The sequence below is a fragment of the Ranitomeya imitator genome, chromosome 5, assembly GCF_032444005.1.
Source record: "Ranitomeya imitator isolate aRanImi1 chromosome 5, aRanImi1.pri, whole genome shotgun sequence".
Lineage (NCBI taxonomy): Eukaryota > Metazoa > Chordata > Amphibia > Anura > Dendrobatidae > Ranitomeya > Ranitomeya imitator.
Genome location: NC_091286.1, coordinates 459,288,425 through 459,304,322, shown reverse-complemented (window position 1 = coordinate 459,304,322; position 15,898 = coordinate 459,288,425). Strand labels below are relative to the sequence as shown.

Sequence of the window (15,898 nt, the reverse complement as noted above, 5' to 3'; positions counted from 1 at the left end):
GTGTAATATTTTTTAATACAACAATGGGAAAAATGATGGGCACGTAATGCGGAAATGAAAATGTAACACTGAATATTAGTCTAAGTCCATAGACTAGCAGCAGGAAGACAAGAGGGTACATCAGCATTATTGTGAAGTTATAAGTTATAAACCTTGGCTGTGTAGGGATCATGCCCTCTCTGTCACTCATAGTGCTTCCATCCAGCACAATTCTGAACCGGTAGATCTACATATTTGTCCTCTGCTGACTTGGAAACACTTATTGATTCAGATGTATGCTTTAATATAATTTGCTCTAATTCGTATTGTTCAATTCAAGTGATTAAACTCAGAATCTGTGTTCTGATGGATGTATCAGGTCAGCAAGGCAGATGTACAACCCCTGGCAAAAATTATGGAATCACCGGCCTTGCAGGATGTTCATTCAGTTGTTTAATTTTGTAGAAAAAAAGCAGATCACAGACACTGCACAAAATTAAAGTAATTTCAAATGGCAATTTTCTTGGCTTTAACCCCTTAATCCCATATGACGTACTATCCCGTCGAGGTGACCTGGGACTTAATTCCCAGTGATGGGATAGTACGTCATATGCAATCGGCCGCGCTCACGGGGGGGAGTGCGGCCGGGTGTCAGCTGACTATCGCAGCTGACATCCGGCAGTATGTGCCAGGAGCGGTCACGGACCGCTCCCGGCACATTAACCCCTGGCACACCGCGATCAAACATGATCGCGATGTGCCGGCGGTACAGGGAAGCATCGCGCAGGGAGGGGGCTCCCTGCATGCTTCCCTGAGACGATCGGTACAAGGTGATGTGCTCACCTTGTACCGAACGTCTTCTCCCTGCAGGCCCCGGATCCAAAATGGCCACGGGGCTGCATCCGGGTCCTGCAGGGAGTACTTCCGGGTCGCCTGCAGGTGCTGGTAAGCCTGCAGCAATGTCAGTGAGATCGCCGATCTTAGAGTGCTGTGCAAACTGTAAGATCGGCGATCTGTGATGTCCCCCCTGTGACAAAGTAAAAAAGTGAAAAAAAAATTTTTCCACATGTGTAAAAAAAAAAAAAAAAAATTAAATAAATAAAAAAAATTATTCCCATAAATACATTTCTTTATCTAAAAAAAAACAAAACAATAAAAGTACACATATTTAGTATCGCCGCGTCCGTAACGACCCGACCTATAAAACAACGCTTTATTATCATATCGCCGAACAAAAAGTGGAATAACACGCGATCAAAAAGACGGATATAAATAACCATGATACCGCTGAAAGCGTCATCTTGTCCCGCAAAAAACGAGCCGCCACAAAGCATAATAAGCAAAAAAATAAAAAAGTTACAGTCCTGAGAATAAAGCGATGCCAAAATAATTATTTTTTCTATAAAATAGCTTTTATCGTATAAAAGCGCCAACACATAAAAAAATGATATAAATGAGGTATCGCTGTAATCGTACTGACCCGACGAATAAAACTGCTTCATCCACTTTACCAAACGCGGAACGGTATAAACGCCTCCCCCAAAAGAAATTCATGAATAGCTGGTTTTTGGTCATTCTGCCTCACAAAAATCGGAATAAAAAGTGATCAAAAACTGTCACGTGTCCAAAAATGTTACCAATAAAAACGTCAACTCGTCCCGCAAAAAACAAGACCTCACATGACTCTGTGGACCAAAATATGGAAAAATTATAGCTCTCAAAATGTGGTAACGCAAAAAATATTTTTTGCAATAAAAAGTGTCTTTTAGTGTGTGACGGCTGCCAATCATAAAAATCCGCTACAAAACCCGCTATAAATAGTAAATCAAACCCCCCTTCACCACCACCTTAGTTAGGGAAAAATTAAAAAATGTATTTATTTCCATTTTCCCATTAGGGTTGGGGCTACAGTTAGGGTTAGGATTACATTTATGGTTGGGGTTAGGGGTGTGTCAGGGTTAGGGGTGTGTTTGGATGTTCTCTCAGCACATCTAGATAAGTTCCTTGGGGGGTCTAGTTTCCAATATGGGGTCACTTGGGGGTTTCTACTGTTTATGTACATCAGGGGATCTGCAAATGCAACGTGACGCCTGCAGACCAATCCATCTAAGTCTGCATTCCAAATGGCGCTCCTTCCCTTCTGAGCGCTCCCATGCACCCAAACGGTGGTTCCCCCCACATATGGGGTATCAGTGGACTGGGGACAAATTGGACAACAACTTTTGGTGTCCAATTTCTCCTGTTACCCTTGGGAAAATACAAAACTGGGGGCTAAAAAATAATTTTTGTGGGGAAAAAAAAAGAATTTTTATATTCACGGTTCTGCGTTATAAACTGTAGTGAAACACTTGGGGGTTCAAAGCTCTCACAACACATCTAGATGAGTTTCTTAGGGGGTCTACTTTCCAAAATGGTGTCACTTGTGGGAGGTTTCAATGTTTAGGCACATCAGTGGCTCTCCAAATGCAACATGGCATCCCATCTCAATTCCAGTCAATTTTGCATTGAAAAGTCAAATGGCGCTCCTTTCCTTCCGAGCTCTGCCTTGCGTCCAATCAGTGGTTTACCCCCACATATGGGGTACCAGCGTACTCAGGACAAATTGTACAACAACTTTTGGGGTCCAATTTCTTCTCTTACCCTTGGGAAAATAAAAAATTGGGGGCAAAAAGATCATTTTTGTGAAAAAATATGATTTTTTATTTTTATGGCCCTGCATTATAAACTTCTGTGAATCACTTAATGGGTCAAAGTGCTCACCACACATCTAGATAAGTTCTTTAGGGGGTCTACTTTCCAAAATGGTGTCACTTGTGGGGGGTTTCAATGTTTAGGCACATCAGGGGCTCTCCAAACGCAACATGGCGTCCCATCTCAATTCCAGTCAATTTTGCCTTGAAAAGCCAAATGGTGCTTCTTCCCTTCTGAGCCTTGCCAAGCGCCCAAACAGTGGTTTACCCCCACATATGGGGTATCAGCGTACTGAGGACAAATTGTACAACAACATTTGGGGTCCATTTTCTCCTGTTACCCTTGGTAAAATAAAACAAATTGGAGCTGAAATAATTTTTTTGTGAAAAAAAGTAAAATGTTCATTTTTATTTAAACATTCTAAAAATTCATGTGAAACACCTGAAGGGTTAATAAACTTCTTGAATGTGGTTTTAAGCACCTTGAGGGGTGTAGTTTTTAGAATGGTGTCACACTTGGTTATAGACCCCTAAAAATGACTTCAAATGAGATGTGGTCCCTAAAAAAAAAAATGGTGTTGTAAAAATGAGAAATTGCTGGTCAACTTTTAACCCTTATAACTCCCTAACAAAATAAAATTTTGGTTCCGAAATTGTGCTGATGTAAAGTAGACATGTGGGAAATGTTTAATAACCATAATCCTCTAAAGGGTATACCAGGCAGAGGATAAGAAGTGAAATGAACAATAAATAAAGTTGAAATAACTGTTTATTAATACATTAATTAAAAACGTGGGGGGACACAAAAATGTTTAGCATAGAAAAGACACAAAATGGGACCTCCAAGTGGAAGAGGGAGAGAGAGGCCAGCAAGATAAATAATTAATGTTGTAGAGTGGTATATATGCCGCATGAAATAGATCCCCCTCCAAACCAGGGTATTACTGATCTATAAAGTGCAAGTGTGGCTATAATACTATGGCTATCTGGACTAACAGGTATATTTTACCACCTTGAAGAACCATCGCATACATAACGTATATAGTGACAAGGCCAAAAGCAATGCATTGGTAAGGGGTGTTCCAGTATACAAAAAGCCGCTGGTACTTAAAAAGCTACACATAAGGCTGATGCAGGAATCCCTATATAGTCACAGCGTCAGTGGCTGAGAGAGGTATAGATGGCGTTTTATAAAATGGATTTTATTACCTGTGCCGTGGAGGAGATAGAGGCAAGTGCCCTGGGATCAAGCAGGCATATAGAGGCGTGTGGCTGCGTTCTCCCGACGAGCGCCGTTTCGCAAGGATGCTTCTTCCGGGGGGCGGGTACAGGAGTTCAGAGAAGACCGGTGTTTTGTGGGGAAGGGAAAGTGCTGATAGGAGGAGAGGTGCATAGAGGTGGGGCTGTCGGAGCCAATGTGAGCGCAGGTGTCGGGAAACTGACGCTGTGACTATATAGGGATTCCTGCATCAGTCTTATGTGTAGCTTTTTAAGTACCAGCGGCTTTTTGTAAACTGGAACACCCCTTACCAATGCATTGCTTTTGGCCTTGTCACTATATACGTTATGTATGAGATGGTTCTTCAAGGTGGTAAAATATACCTGTTAGTCCAGATAGCCATAGTATTATAGCCACACTTGCACTTTATAGATCACCCCTGGACGAAGCATTTCATTGCGAAACGCGCGTCGGGTGTGATGGGTCTCCAGGAGCGCTCCATAGGTAATTATTATATTATATACACTTTGTATTTACTTTATACTGTGTCTTCTTTTACCGATTTTCCTCTGCATGTATGTACATGGTCACTTGGCACATATGTCATGTATTAGGATTTAGTTATTATACTCGGAGTGTACTTCCTGGACAGCCCACCTTTTCCTGTGCTGTGGATTTTATCTATCACTGTTTACTTTTTAAGAAATTTTCAATAAAGTATATATGGTTTTTACTTGATATTGTGTGAAGGATGGTTTTCTTGGTGTTTCACTTTATAGATCAGTAATACCCTGGTTTGGAGGGGGGATCTATTTCATGCGGCATATATACCACTCTACAACATTATTTATCTTGCTGGCTTCTCTCTCCCTCTACCACTTGGAGGTCCCATTTTGTGTCTTTTCTATGCTAAACATTTTTGTGTCCCCCCACGTTTTTAATTAATGTATTAATAAACAGTTATTTTAACTTTATTTATTGTTCATTTCACTTCTTATCCTCTGCCTGGTATACCCTTTAGAGGATTATGGTTGTTAGATACCCTTTGGAGTGACTTTTTGAGCCACAAATATAATTAGGACTATGATAATGGATGTGGGAAATGTTGCTTATTAAGTATTTTGTGTGACATATCTCTGTGATTTAATTGCATAAAAATTCAAAGTTGGAAAATTGCGAAATTTTAAAAACTTTTGCCAAATTTCCATTTTTTTCACAAATAAACGCAGGTAATATCAAAGAAATGTTACCATTATCATGAAGTACAATATTTCACGAGAAAACATTGTCAGAATCACCGGGATCCGTTGAAGCGTTCCAGAGTTATAACCTCATAAAGGGACAGTGGTCCGAATCGGTTTTTTATTGGAATGATGAGTAGGATTTGGTAGTGGGACTCCTAACTCCCGATCCAGTACTGGAGGCTTAGGCAGCTCAGCTGAGAGAGGTCGCTTCATTACAGACACCGAAAAAGACTGAGGGAAAAGATTCAGAGCGAGACACAGCCTCCAGACCGATATGGTGTATTTCAGAAAAGGATATGTACAGAGGTTAAATGTGCTAAACGCTGGGTTGCTGGAGAGTCGAGCCTCGCACACATCCCTGGTAACATGAGTCAGAGGTATGGTGTATTGTTTAGCGCCTAGCTGGGCAAGTCATTGTTTTTCAGCTACATTGTCTGCTGCATTTTGGCTGAAAATAAAGTCCCCACATTTCCTTTATATGGACCGTTTTCGCCTCCGTCACGGACATGTTGCCCTACAACATGTTACGCTCGCAGCTTGCACATGTGGTTCGTGTACGTAACTAAGGCTTCTTTCACACTTCCGTCAGTATGGGGCCGTCACAAAGCGTTGGCGCAACATACCGACGGACAGTGGTGATTTTTTGAACAACGTGGGCAGCGGACGCAGTGTTTCAACACGTCCGCTGCCCATAGTAAACTCTGTGAGGAGGGGGTGGAGTTACGTCCGGGCATGCGCAGTTTAAAATGCAGGACAGAGCTTACGAAAAAACGTTCCCTTGAACGTTTTTTCGCTACGACGGTCCTCCAAATACCGACGCATCCAGTGCACGATGGATGCAACGTGTGGCCATAATTCGCGATCCGTCGGCAATACAAGTCTATGGGAAAAAGAACACATCCTGCGGGCACGTTTGCAGGATGCGTTTTTTTTCCCAAAACGACGCATTGTGACGGCTCTAAAAAGACGGAATTGCGAAAGTAGCCTAAGTAGTTACCTTGGTGTTCACTGAAGCCTCTAGTGGTGAGGTCAGGCTTGTGCGACAGGTAGCGCTGCCAGATGCCACTCCAGGGCAGCGTCCGGCGCTAGCAGCTGACCCCAAAAGTCTCGGCCATTAATCCAGATTCCTAAACCGGGCAGGATGTCCACTCGTACAGGTTCAGCCTGTGTAGACAGGACAGCTATTTGGGACAGGTGCAAACAGGACGGCTATTTGGGACAAGTTCAAAGTTGTGCAGACAGGATGGCCACTTGGGACAAGTTCAGAGTTGTGCAGACAGGATGGCCACTTGGGACAGGTTCAGAGTTGTGCAGACAGGATGGCCACTTGGGACAGGTTCAGACTTGTGCAGACACACAGGTCTCGGGTTACAGTTCAGGTACCATGGATTCGGCCATGGGGTACAGATACCACGGACATGGTTTCAGGATATGGACACTGCTGCAGCTGTCACAGGAAACAAGGACGACCTCTACTGGACTAACAGGACACAGGATAAGGGAATAGCTTTACCTATCAGTAACTATAGGGGTTGCTCAGGAACTTCCCTATTGGGGAGGGTGCTTTTTATACAAGAAGTCTCCCAGATGTTGGCTAGGAGCCTCCTTCACAGGTGATTACGTTAACAAAATGCCTCCCAGCCGTCAGCTGGTGGTATTTTGCCATGCGTGTACTGCCCCTTTAAGAGCAATGTAGCGTGTACTAGGTGCGTCTCTGAGAACTTCAGTGTGCACACAAAACAGAAAGCAGGAGCACGCCAGTGTGTTAAGGCCGCGTTCCTGCATGGAGGGAGAAGGGGACACCATGCAGGGGTGCCAGCAGTAGCTCTACAGTACCCCCCTCCTCTACACCCCCTCTTCTTCAAGCCCGGGAGGACTCTGCAGAGAATTTGGAAGCTGACACCTCTTTCAACAACTTCTTATCAAGACCATGACTTCTGTCCACTAGAAGTGACCGCTCTCACCATCTTCATGATTAGGATGCTTCTTTCCATCAAGCCATCCTCAGCATAGGACGATGCGGGAGTAGTACCAGGAACATGGCATTGGGAGATCTTTCTCGATTCATTGGGATCAGTTACCTCCCCGAAGGATGCAACGACCGACTGGAGTTCCTCCGCCCCACCTGGTGGGTGGGTTAAAGAGACTTGGAAGATACTACCAACTTGACGTTCTCTTCTGACCTACTAGAAATTGAAGATGCCTGCTGAGGATCCATCTTCAGCCTGGTGAAAAGTCCACGATGCTGGGAGGATCCTGGGGGCAGATCATTTGGACAATTGTTGGGACTGAATGAGGACATCGCCTCCGCTTCCCTTTCTTCAGAGACACGAGTACGCAGAGACTCTGCAACTAGCAAACCTGGACGTATGGTGACCAGACACCTACCTCTAGTGACTCTGCTGCCTCCAATGAAGCACCAGACGGGGTCTGCAGACCAGAAAAGGCACCTGAGTTCTCAGCTCTGGACGACCAATGGGAATACCTGACGCTGCAGTCCCATCTCACGACCGAGTTACGGCATCTGCTCAGCCTAACACGGTTGACCTTCATGGATTCTGTACTAGCAGCTACCTCAAAAGGCTTGGGAACGGATGGTCTTTGAAACAATAGGGCCAGACGTGACTGTTAACTCACTTCTCCAAAACTTCTCATACGAACACCTCTCCTCCTAAGTCATGCAGCAAATGCCAGCTCTGACATGGATTTGAATGAGGACCTAGTGAGCTCAGCTGAAATCTGAGTTTCCAACATGGCCTATTAACCCATGTTCTTCCAAAAGAAATAAACCCCATTAAAACGAAGGAGAAGTGTTCTTCTCAGCACAGGAGTAGAAGCAATCAGATGCTGCGGTCTTCTGGCTCCTCTCTGTTGCAGCAACCCTGTGAAGGAAGTTTTTGCAAAGGACTCGGAGTTCGGTTCATCGAAAACCTTTTGGAAGGCCACCAGTAAAGCACGCAGGTCTGAGGTGATGGGAGCCCCTGTTTCCCATAGAGGGTTGAGCCATGCCAGGGCATCTCCTGCTAGGCACGACATCAGGAATCCCACCTTGCCCAATCGGAGGTAATGTGTTGACCGAAAACTTCATAGTGCCGCATGCACTGCTCTTAGAAACAATGACACTGCTTCAGATCTCCATAGTACACAGGCAGATCCGACAGGATGAGTTCCACTTCAGAGGCATAGGTTTTGGGTTGCATAAGCACAGCTGTACGTACTGCAACTTGGGCTGTTGCAGCAATAGTCAGGGTTTCTGATCGGGTATCCTGAGTCTGTGGATGAAAAAGAAAATCTTCCTGTCGCATACATTGGCCAAACAATGATTCAAATAACTCCCAAGAGCAGAGGACCATGAAGCTCAGCGGGGCCCATGGCCTGAGCAAATTGTTACATTGCAGGTGGTACATGTGGTTTGTGGACCCTCTGTGCCGCAGACCGGACCTACCCTGGAGGGGCATAATTAAGCAGCTACCTTGGTGTTCACTGGAGCCTCTACTGGTGAGGTCAGGCTTGTGGCAGGTAGCTGCCAGGTGCCACTACAGGGTAGCGTCCGACAGTAGCAGTTGACTCCAAGGGTCCCAGCCGTTAATCCAGATTTCTAGACAGGGCAGGACATACACTGGGACAGATTCAGCCTGTGCAGACAGGACGGCGACTTGGGACAGGTTCAGACTGTGCATACACTACAGCCACTCTGGACAGGTTCAGCCTGTGCAGACAGGACGGCGACTTGGGACAGGTTCAGACTGTGCATACACTACAGCCACTTGGGACAGGTTCAGACTGTGCATACAATACAGCCACTCGGGACAGGTTCAGACTGTGCAGACAGGATGGCCACTTGGGACAGGTTCAGACACAGGTCTCGGGTTACAGTTCAGGAACCGCCAATGCTTCCACAGGGTGCAGACACCGCTGAAGCGGTCACAAGAAACAAGGACAACCTATAATGGACTAATGGGACACATGATAAGGGGATAGCTTTAACAGACTATAGATGGGGGACCTTGCAACATTCAGGTGCACACACAAAACCACCTAACCATAACTATAGGGCTTGCTAAGGTACCTCCCTATTGGGGAGGGTGCTTTTAATACAAGATGTCTCCCAGGAGGGGAACCACCAATCCAACACATGGCTATCAGTTTCCTGGCAAGAAATAGTGATTCTCTAGTTTCAGTAGTGTTTTTGTTCAGAACTCCATCAATAATGAGTCAGAGCATCAGAGTTACTGAGCTACTATCAGAGTTTGGTCAGAGTTCATCAGTTTTCCTTGGATGAAAAAAATTTATGGAGGTTTTTCAAGCTTCTCCTATCACAGTCCATGAAAAATGGTGAGCACATGGATGGCCTCTGAGTGCTGTCTGATTTTTTTTAAATTGACCCATAGACTTGCATTGGTGAGTTTGATCTGACACATTAATGTTGGACAAGCTTCTGTACATTTGTGCAGAGGAACACTCTGAGGAACGTCATAGATGCTATCCGTGAGAAACATGGGTAGAACCCATACGAGAAAAACTGACATCTGAATGAGCCTTGTTTTTACAGCAAAAATACATGTATTTTTTTTTTTTACAACAAATGAGTTTGATTGCATTGAAATACACTGTGCCTCCTATGTAGTACAGTGCATTTCTTATCCCGTCAGCGTTTAACTGAGGCCGGAGTCACACTACTGTATAATACGGACGAGTGTTATGCGATAAAACGTCGCAGAGCACTCGGACCAATGTTACTCTATGGAGCAGCTCCTATCAACCGTTGTTTTCTCAGCCGTATTATACGTGCGAGAGAAATCGCAGCATGCGATATCAGCTGAGACTCGCCAATGCAAGTCTATGGGCGTGAGAAAAACTCGCACAAACGGACCATCAGTGTGACGTGCGAGAAATACGCACCGGTGTCCTTTAGAAAAGCCGGCAATTCAGTGCGGTGTACAGTAAAATCACACTGACGGGTTAGTATAGAATAAAATAGATAGAATAAATGTCTACACATAGTATAGGTATATACTGTATATATATATATATATATATATATATATATGTCATTGACACACATATATATATCTTTATATTTCATACATAGGTAGATAGCAGAATAGCCGATAATTCAATTGTCGGGTTCTGTAAAATCATTGCAGAACCCGACAGGATATAAGACATGGTTTACATACAGTAAACCATTGCATATCGGTTGGCTGGGGACAGATGTTTTTAGCCGGGGGAGCCCACGCCATTTTTTTCCGTGAATTAATCCTTTAAGGCTGTGTGCACACGTTGCTGATTTTTCGCGTTTTTTCACTATAAAACTGCAAAAAAACAGCATACATTATGCATCCCATCATTTAGAATGAATTCCGCAATTTTTGTGCACATGATGTGTTTTTTTTTCCGCGCAAAAAATGCATCGCGGTAAAAAATGCAGCATGTTCATTAATTTTGCGGATTTCCCACTATATAATGCATTGGGAAATGTCTGGAAAAATCCGCAAAAAAATGCACCAAAAACGCACCAAAAATGTGGTAAAAACGCGCAAAAAACGCATGCAGATTTCTTACAGAAAATTTCAGGTTTTTCCTCAGGAAATCTCTGCAAGAAATTCTGGACGTGTGCATATATCCTTACACAGCTCCCAAATCACACACACACCTAACATTATTAGTGAGGAATATATAAAAATCTAATGGATATGTAATGGTTTACTGTATGTAAAACCATGTCTCATATCCTGTCAGGTTCGGTAATGATTTAGCAAAAGCCGGCAACTGAATTACCGGCTATTCTGCTATCTAGCTCTGTATGAAATATTAATATATATATATATAGGTGTCTCAATGATATATATACATATATATATATATATATATATATGTTTTTATGAATATTTCAGCCTATGAATCCATCCTATGTCCATCTTGCAAGTCGGTGAGGAAATCTCGCCGTATGGATGTCACACGGATGCTTAGATGTGAGAAAATCGCATCCTCGCACTGCACACGGATGACATACGGATCACTGTTCAGGGAACATTTCTGCGATTCTCGTCCGTGTAAAATGGACCGATTTTTTTTAATTTTTTTATACGTCGTGTGTGACTCCAGCCTGAGAATTAGCTATGTGCACATGTTGCGGATTTTGCGGATGTTGCGCATCCGCAGCAGTTTCCCATGAGTTTACAGTACAATGTAAACTTATGGGAAATCAAAAACGCTGTGCCCATGCTGCGGAAAAAGCCGTGCGGAAACGCTGCGGTTTATTTTCCGCAGCATGTCAATTCTTTGTGCGGATTCCGCTGCGGATTTACACCTGCTCCAATAGAAATCTGCAGGTGAAAATCCGCAGAGAAATCCACAAAAGAAACCGTGATAAATCCGCAGTAAAAACCGCAGCGGTTTTTCACTGCAGATTTTGCAAATCCGCTGCGGAAAATTCCGCAAAGGAATCCGCAGCGTGTGCACTTAGCCTTAGGATATGTGCACACACAGCGGATCCGCAGCTCCGGGTCCCCAGCTGTTTCCCATGCGTTTACAGTATAATGTAAACCTATGGGAAACGAAATCCACAGTGCACATGCTGCGGAAAAAAACGCGCGGAAACGCAGCGGTTTACATTCCGCAGCATGTCAATTCTTTGTGCGGATTCCGCTGCGGTTTTACACCTGCTCCAATAGAAAACTGCAGGTATAAACCCGCAGCGGAGTCCGCAATAGAAACTGCAATAAATCCGCAGTAAAAACCGCAGTGGTTTTGCACTGCGGATTTTTCAAATCTGCAGCGGAAAAATCCGCAGCCCTCACAGATATGTGTGCACGTCCGTGTCTCGCATGTGAAATCCAAGCTCCGGTGCCAGCACTCCAGAGCGGAGCGTGCGGCTCCATGTGTTGCTATGCGGCCGCACGCTCCGCTCTGGAGTGCTGGCGCCAGAGCTTGGATTTCAAATGTGAGACACGGACGGGTTTCTCGCATGTGTGACTCCAGCCTTAGACTATCAAGCCCCCACCCCCAACCTATGGCATGGTTTGATAGACTGAGCTATCTAACAGACAACTGTGGCATGAAAAGAATTAGGCTATGTGCACACATTGCGGATTAGGTTTAGGGATTTTTGGTGAGGATTCTGCATCTCTTGGCAGAAAACGCAGGTGCGGATTTGAGGCGTTTTTTGTGCTGATTTACTGCATTTTTTACCCCTGCAGATTTCTATAATGGAATGGGTACAAAAATGCTGCAGATCCGCAAAAAAGAAGTGACATGCTACTTCTTCTGCAGCGTTTCGGCGCGGAATTTTCCGCACCATCAGCACAGCTTTTTTTTTTGCTATTTATTTACATTGTACTGTAAATCACTTGCGGATCTGCAGCGTTTCTGCACGGCAAAAACCGCTGCGGATTCGCAGGAAATCCGCAACATGTGCACAAAGCATAAACGGCAAGGATTGTATGTGGCTGCCATCCTGGCTGTATGTAGCAGAAGGCTCCTGGTGAGGATGGCACAGTAGCTGGCTTGTAAAATCTAAAAGGAATTGATCTTTATTGAAAACTTGCTAAAATAGCACGGCACTACTGCTAAGGCTACTTTCACACTGGCGTTGTTTTGAATACGTCGCAATGCGTCGTTTAGGGGAAAAAACGCATCCTGCAAAGTTGTTTGCAGGATGCGTTTTTGCCCCATAGAGTAACATTACCGACGCATTGCGACGTATTGACACACGTCGCAACCGTCGTGCGACAGTTGCCGTGTTGTGGCGGACCGCCGGGAGCAAAAAACGTTAAATGTAACGTTTTTTGCTGCCAACGGACCGCTTTTTCCGACCGCGCATGCGCGGCCGGAGCTCCGCCCCCACCTTCCCGCACCTCACAATGGGGCAGCGGATGCGCCGGAGAAATGCATCCGCTGCACCTGTTGTGCGGTGCATCAAACGCTAGCGTCGGAATCTCGGCCCGACTCACTGCGACGGGCCGAATCCAACGCTATTGTGAAAGTAGCCTAATACATATAAAAAAAATGGAGAGAAAAAGCAACGCGAGAAAAAGAGTAGTTTTAAAAAAAAAAAAAAAAATCAGGTTGGTCACTGCGTGTTTCTAATATGCTATTGTTTATTGCCTTGAAGGCCAATAGTAATGTTACGGATGACAGGCTGTGTAATGTGTTTTAGTGCGTTTCCTCTGCAGAAAATATATTTTTTACCTGCAAATTTACCTCATATCACTCAAGTCTATGAGGAAAATCCACAAATAAAACAATTTTACCTCAAGAGAAATTGACAGGTTGCGGATTTCAGACTCGCATAACGCGGTGTCAATAAGAGCTGCAGAGGGGGGGAGACTTCCATGGCTCCTGTCCGCCGGGCTGCGGTCACACACTGCGTTTCTAGTACGATACTACACAGGAGGTTTTCCATCAGAAGCGTTGCCTCTGTAGTCATTCTTTTTTGCTCACAAGGGCCACATTTTAGGACTGTAATCCCCCCTGCTTCTGCGTCACCGTGTTGTCTGTGGTCACATGCGCCCGGGCTGGCGCTGGTTAATGTGACCGCCTGCACCCGGCAGACAAGTGTCCGTCACCCAGGCCCCTCTATAAATAGCCGCCCGGCTGCTCCCTCCTCTGGCCCCGGGGCCGCTGGCATCTGCCATTGGACTAGAGTAGCCCGGTCCGTCCTGCCTCCATTCTGCCTCCATCCATCCTGCCTCCATTCTGCCTCCATCCATCCTGCCTCCATTCTGCCTCCATCCATCCTGCCTCCATGGCCGGGACGCGGCCGCAGAGTCGCTGCAGGAATGTGAAGATGGCTGCTGACCTGGGAGAGCTGCTTGTGCCTTACATGCCCTCCATCAGGGTGCCCAAGTCAGGGGACAGGGTCTACAAGACGGAGTGCGCCTTCTCCTATGACTCCCCTGTGAGTGAGTGGGGGGCTCCGGGTGGGCTGCCCGCAGGGGAGATCGCGGCGATCCCTACACGTGACACGATCCTCCGTGGTCCCCGGCGATGCTGCCGATCAGCCCCCGCGCTGACATCTCTGCTCCACAGGGAGATCGTCCTCCGGTACCGTGTAGGGTTAGTACTATGGAAGGGTCGCTCTGTTACCATAGTGACGAGGTGATATTTGTCATAAAGTTTGTTTTTCACCATGAGATCTCCCCATTGTTGGACCCTGAAGCTTCTGGTGTGACAATCGGTAAAGTTGCCAATAGCAACAGCGTATATGATGTTACTGAAGAGGTGCGGAGACTATTCCCCCCGCAGGGGTGTCAGCGTGCGGATGATGTCTGTCCGCGGCCTCATTAATAATATACAGAATTCTTTTTGGATGCTGAGCTTGTATGTGAGAACATTTCTAATCTTTTTTTATTTAGTATATGTTTTCCATAATGTGTAGAGATGCCAGTGTGTCAGAATCCTAAAGAGTAGCCATAGCTGGTGTGTAATGGGCCAAAACCGCTTTCAGCCCTTTATTCGTCACTGTTGGCCTTTTCCTAAGCGCCAGGTATGAAGTCGCTGCAGGAATCAGCGTCCGATTCTTTTTGATTCTGTATAGACATAATTATTATTTAATTTCATCAGTGCACCTGAAGTAAGAAGTGTTGCGAGCCATCTCAGACATATCCGCCTTCTTTGTTCTCCGTTCTCGGTCCGTTCCTGAGGTGGCAGTCGGTGCCCATAAGGTTCTATGGAGAGCCGTCTCTTCAGGAGACCCTGCAGCAGGACGCCGCCTCTGGATTTGCCGTTAGCTCCATCAAATCTTAAAAGCACCAATTATTATTTCCTATCTCATAGATTGAGTGAAGAATCCGTCCTAGAGGAGAAAGGAGCAGACTTCTCCGATAAGATTTATTTCATTTATAATAAATCTTAAAACAACAGATATTAGACATGACGGTGTACAAATCTGGAGGAACCAATCTTAAGGTGGGGTGGACATCGCTGTTGGATCCGATTTATAGGATCACACTTGCCCTTGCGAATCAGTGAGTTGGTGGAAACCATCAGACTCCACTCGGATGCCATCAGAGTGCAGTCAGATTTTCATGGACTGACAGAATGGAGACACTGGTTCTGATCACACTCTGCTCAGTGTGATCCCATAATGGTCCAGATTCTCTCGGATGACGTAGTAGTCTTAGATGAAGGTTCCACAATGGGGTTTTGATGCTGCGCACAAAATGCAACGTCTTACAGTTCCAGCAAATAGATGGGATTTACAGAAATCTCCTGCCCGGTGGGTTATTCTTTATTGTGCACTGTGTAAGCCGACCCGCTGTGCTAAAATCCACAACATGTAATCCTTACTGCAGTACGTATGCATGGGAATATATGTACTGAGCCTATATATAATAAGACATACAGAAAGTCGCATAAAAACTGCCCGCAAAGCTTTATTACGAAAACGAAATAAATGAATCAATCCATTACAAATTAGATCCAATAACTGCTCTGTCTTTAACTGACTGAAGCCGATTATTCAGTCCATTTATTAAGAATCATAACCCGCCATTAAAGAGCTGTCATAAAGCAATGTGACGGAATATGACTAAAAAGGGAAAAAAGCTTCAATTTTCAGACCGAAATTTCCCGGGTTATATATGGTCAGGAGAAAACCCACCTTCTTGCTTCATCCTCCAATCCCCCGAGTCAGATTTTGCGGGAGAACCATCTCCCTGGGTCCTGAAATGTGGCCAGCACCCCGGTGAGCCTATGAATCTTCATTAACCCTTAATGATCTCAGAGACATGATTAGACAATTGACATAACTGACATACATA

At 45.1% G+C, this 15,898-nt stretch overlaps 1 protein-coding gene across 1 annotated transcript in view; it reads left to right on the top strand.

The window, feature by feature from the left end:
* Positions 1–13,863: 13,863 nt before the first annotated feature.
* The window catches only part of USP13 (ubiquitin specific peptidase 13), a 161,152-nt gene continuing 159,117 nt past the window's right edge, over positions 13,864–15,898 (top strand). The window contains exon 1 of the mRNA XM_069727263.1: positions 13,864–14,034. Coding sequence (XP_069583364.1) covers positions 13,882–14,034 — 153 coding nt within the window. The 5' untranslated portion in view covers positions 13,864–13,881. The remainder of the gene's footprint in view (positions 14,035–15,898) is intronic.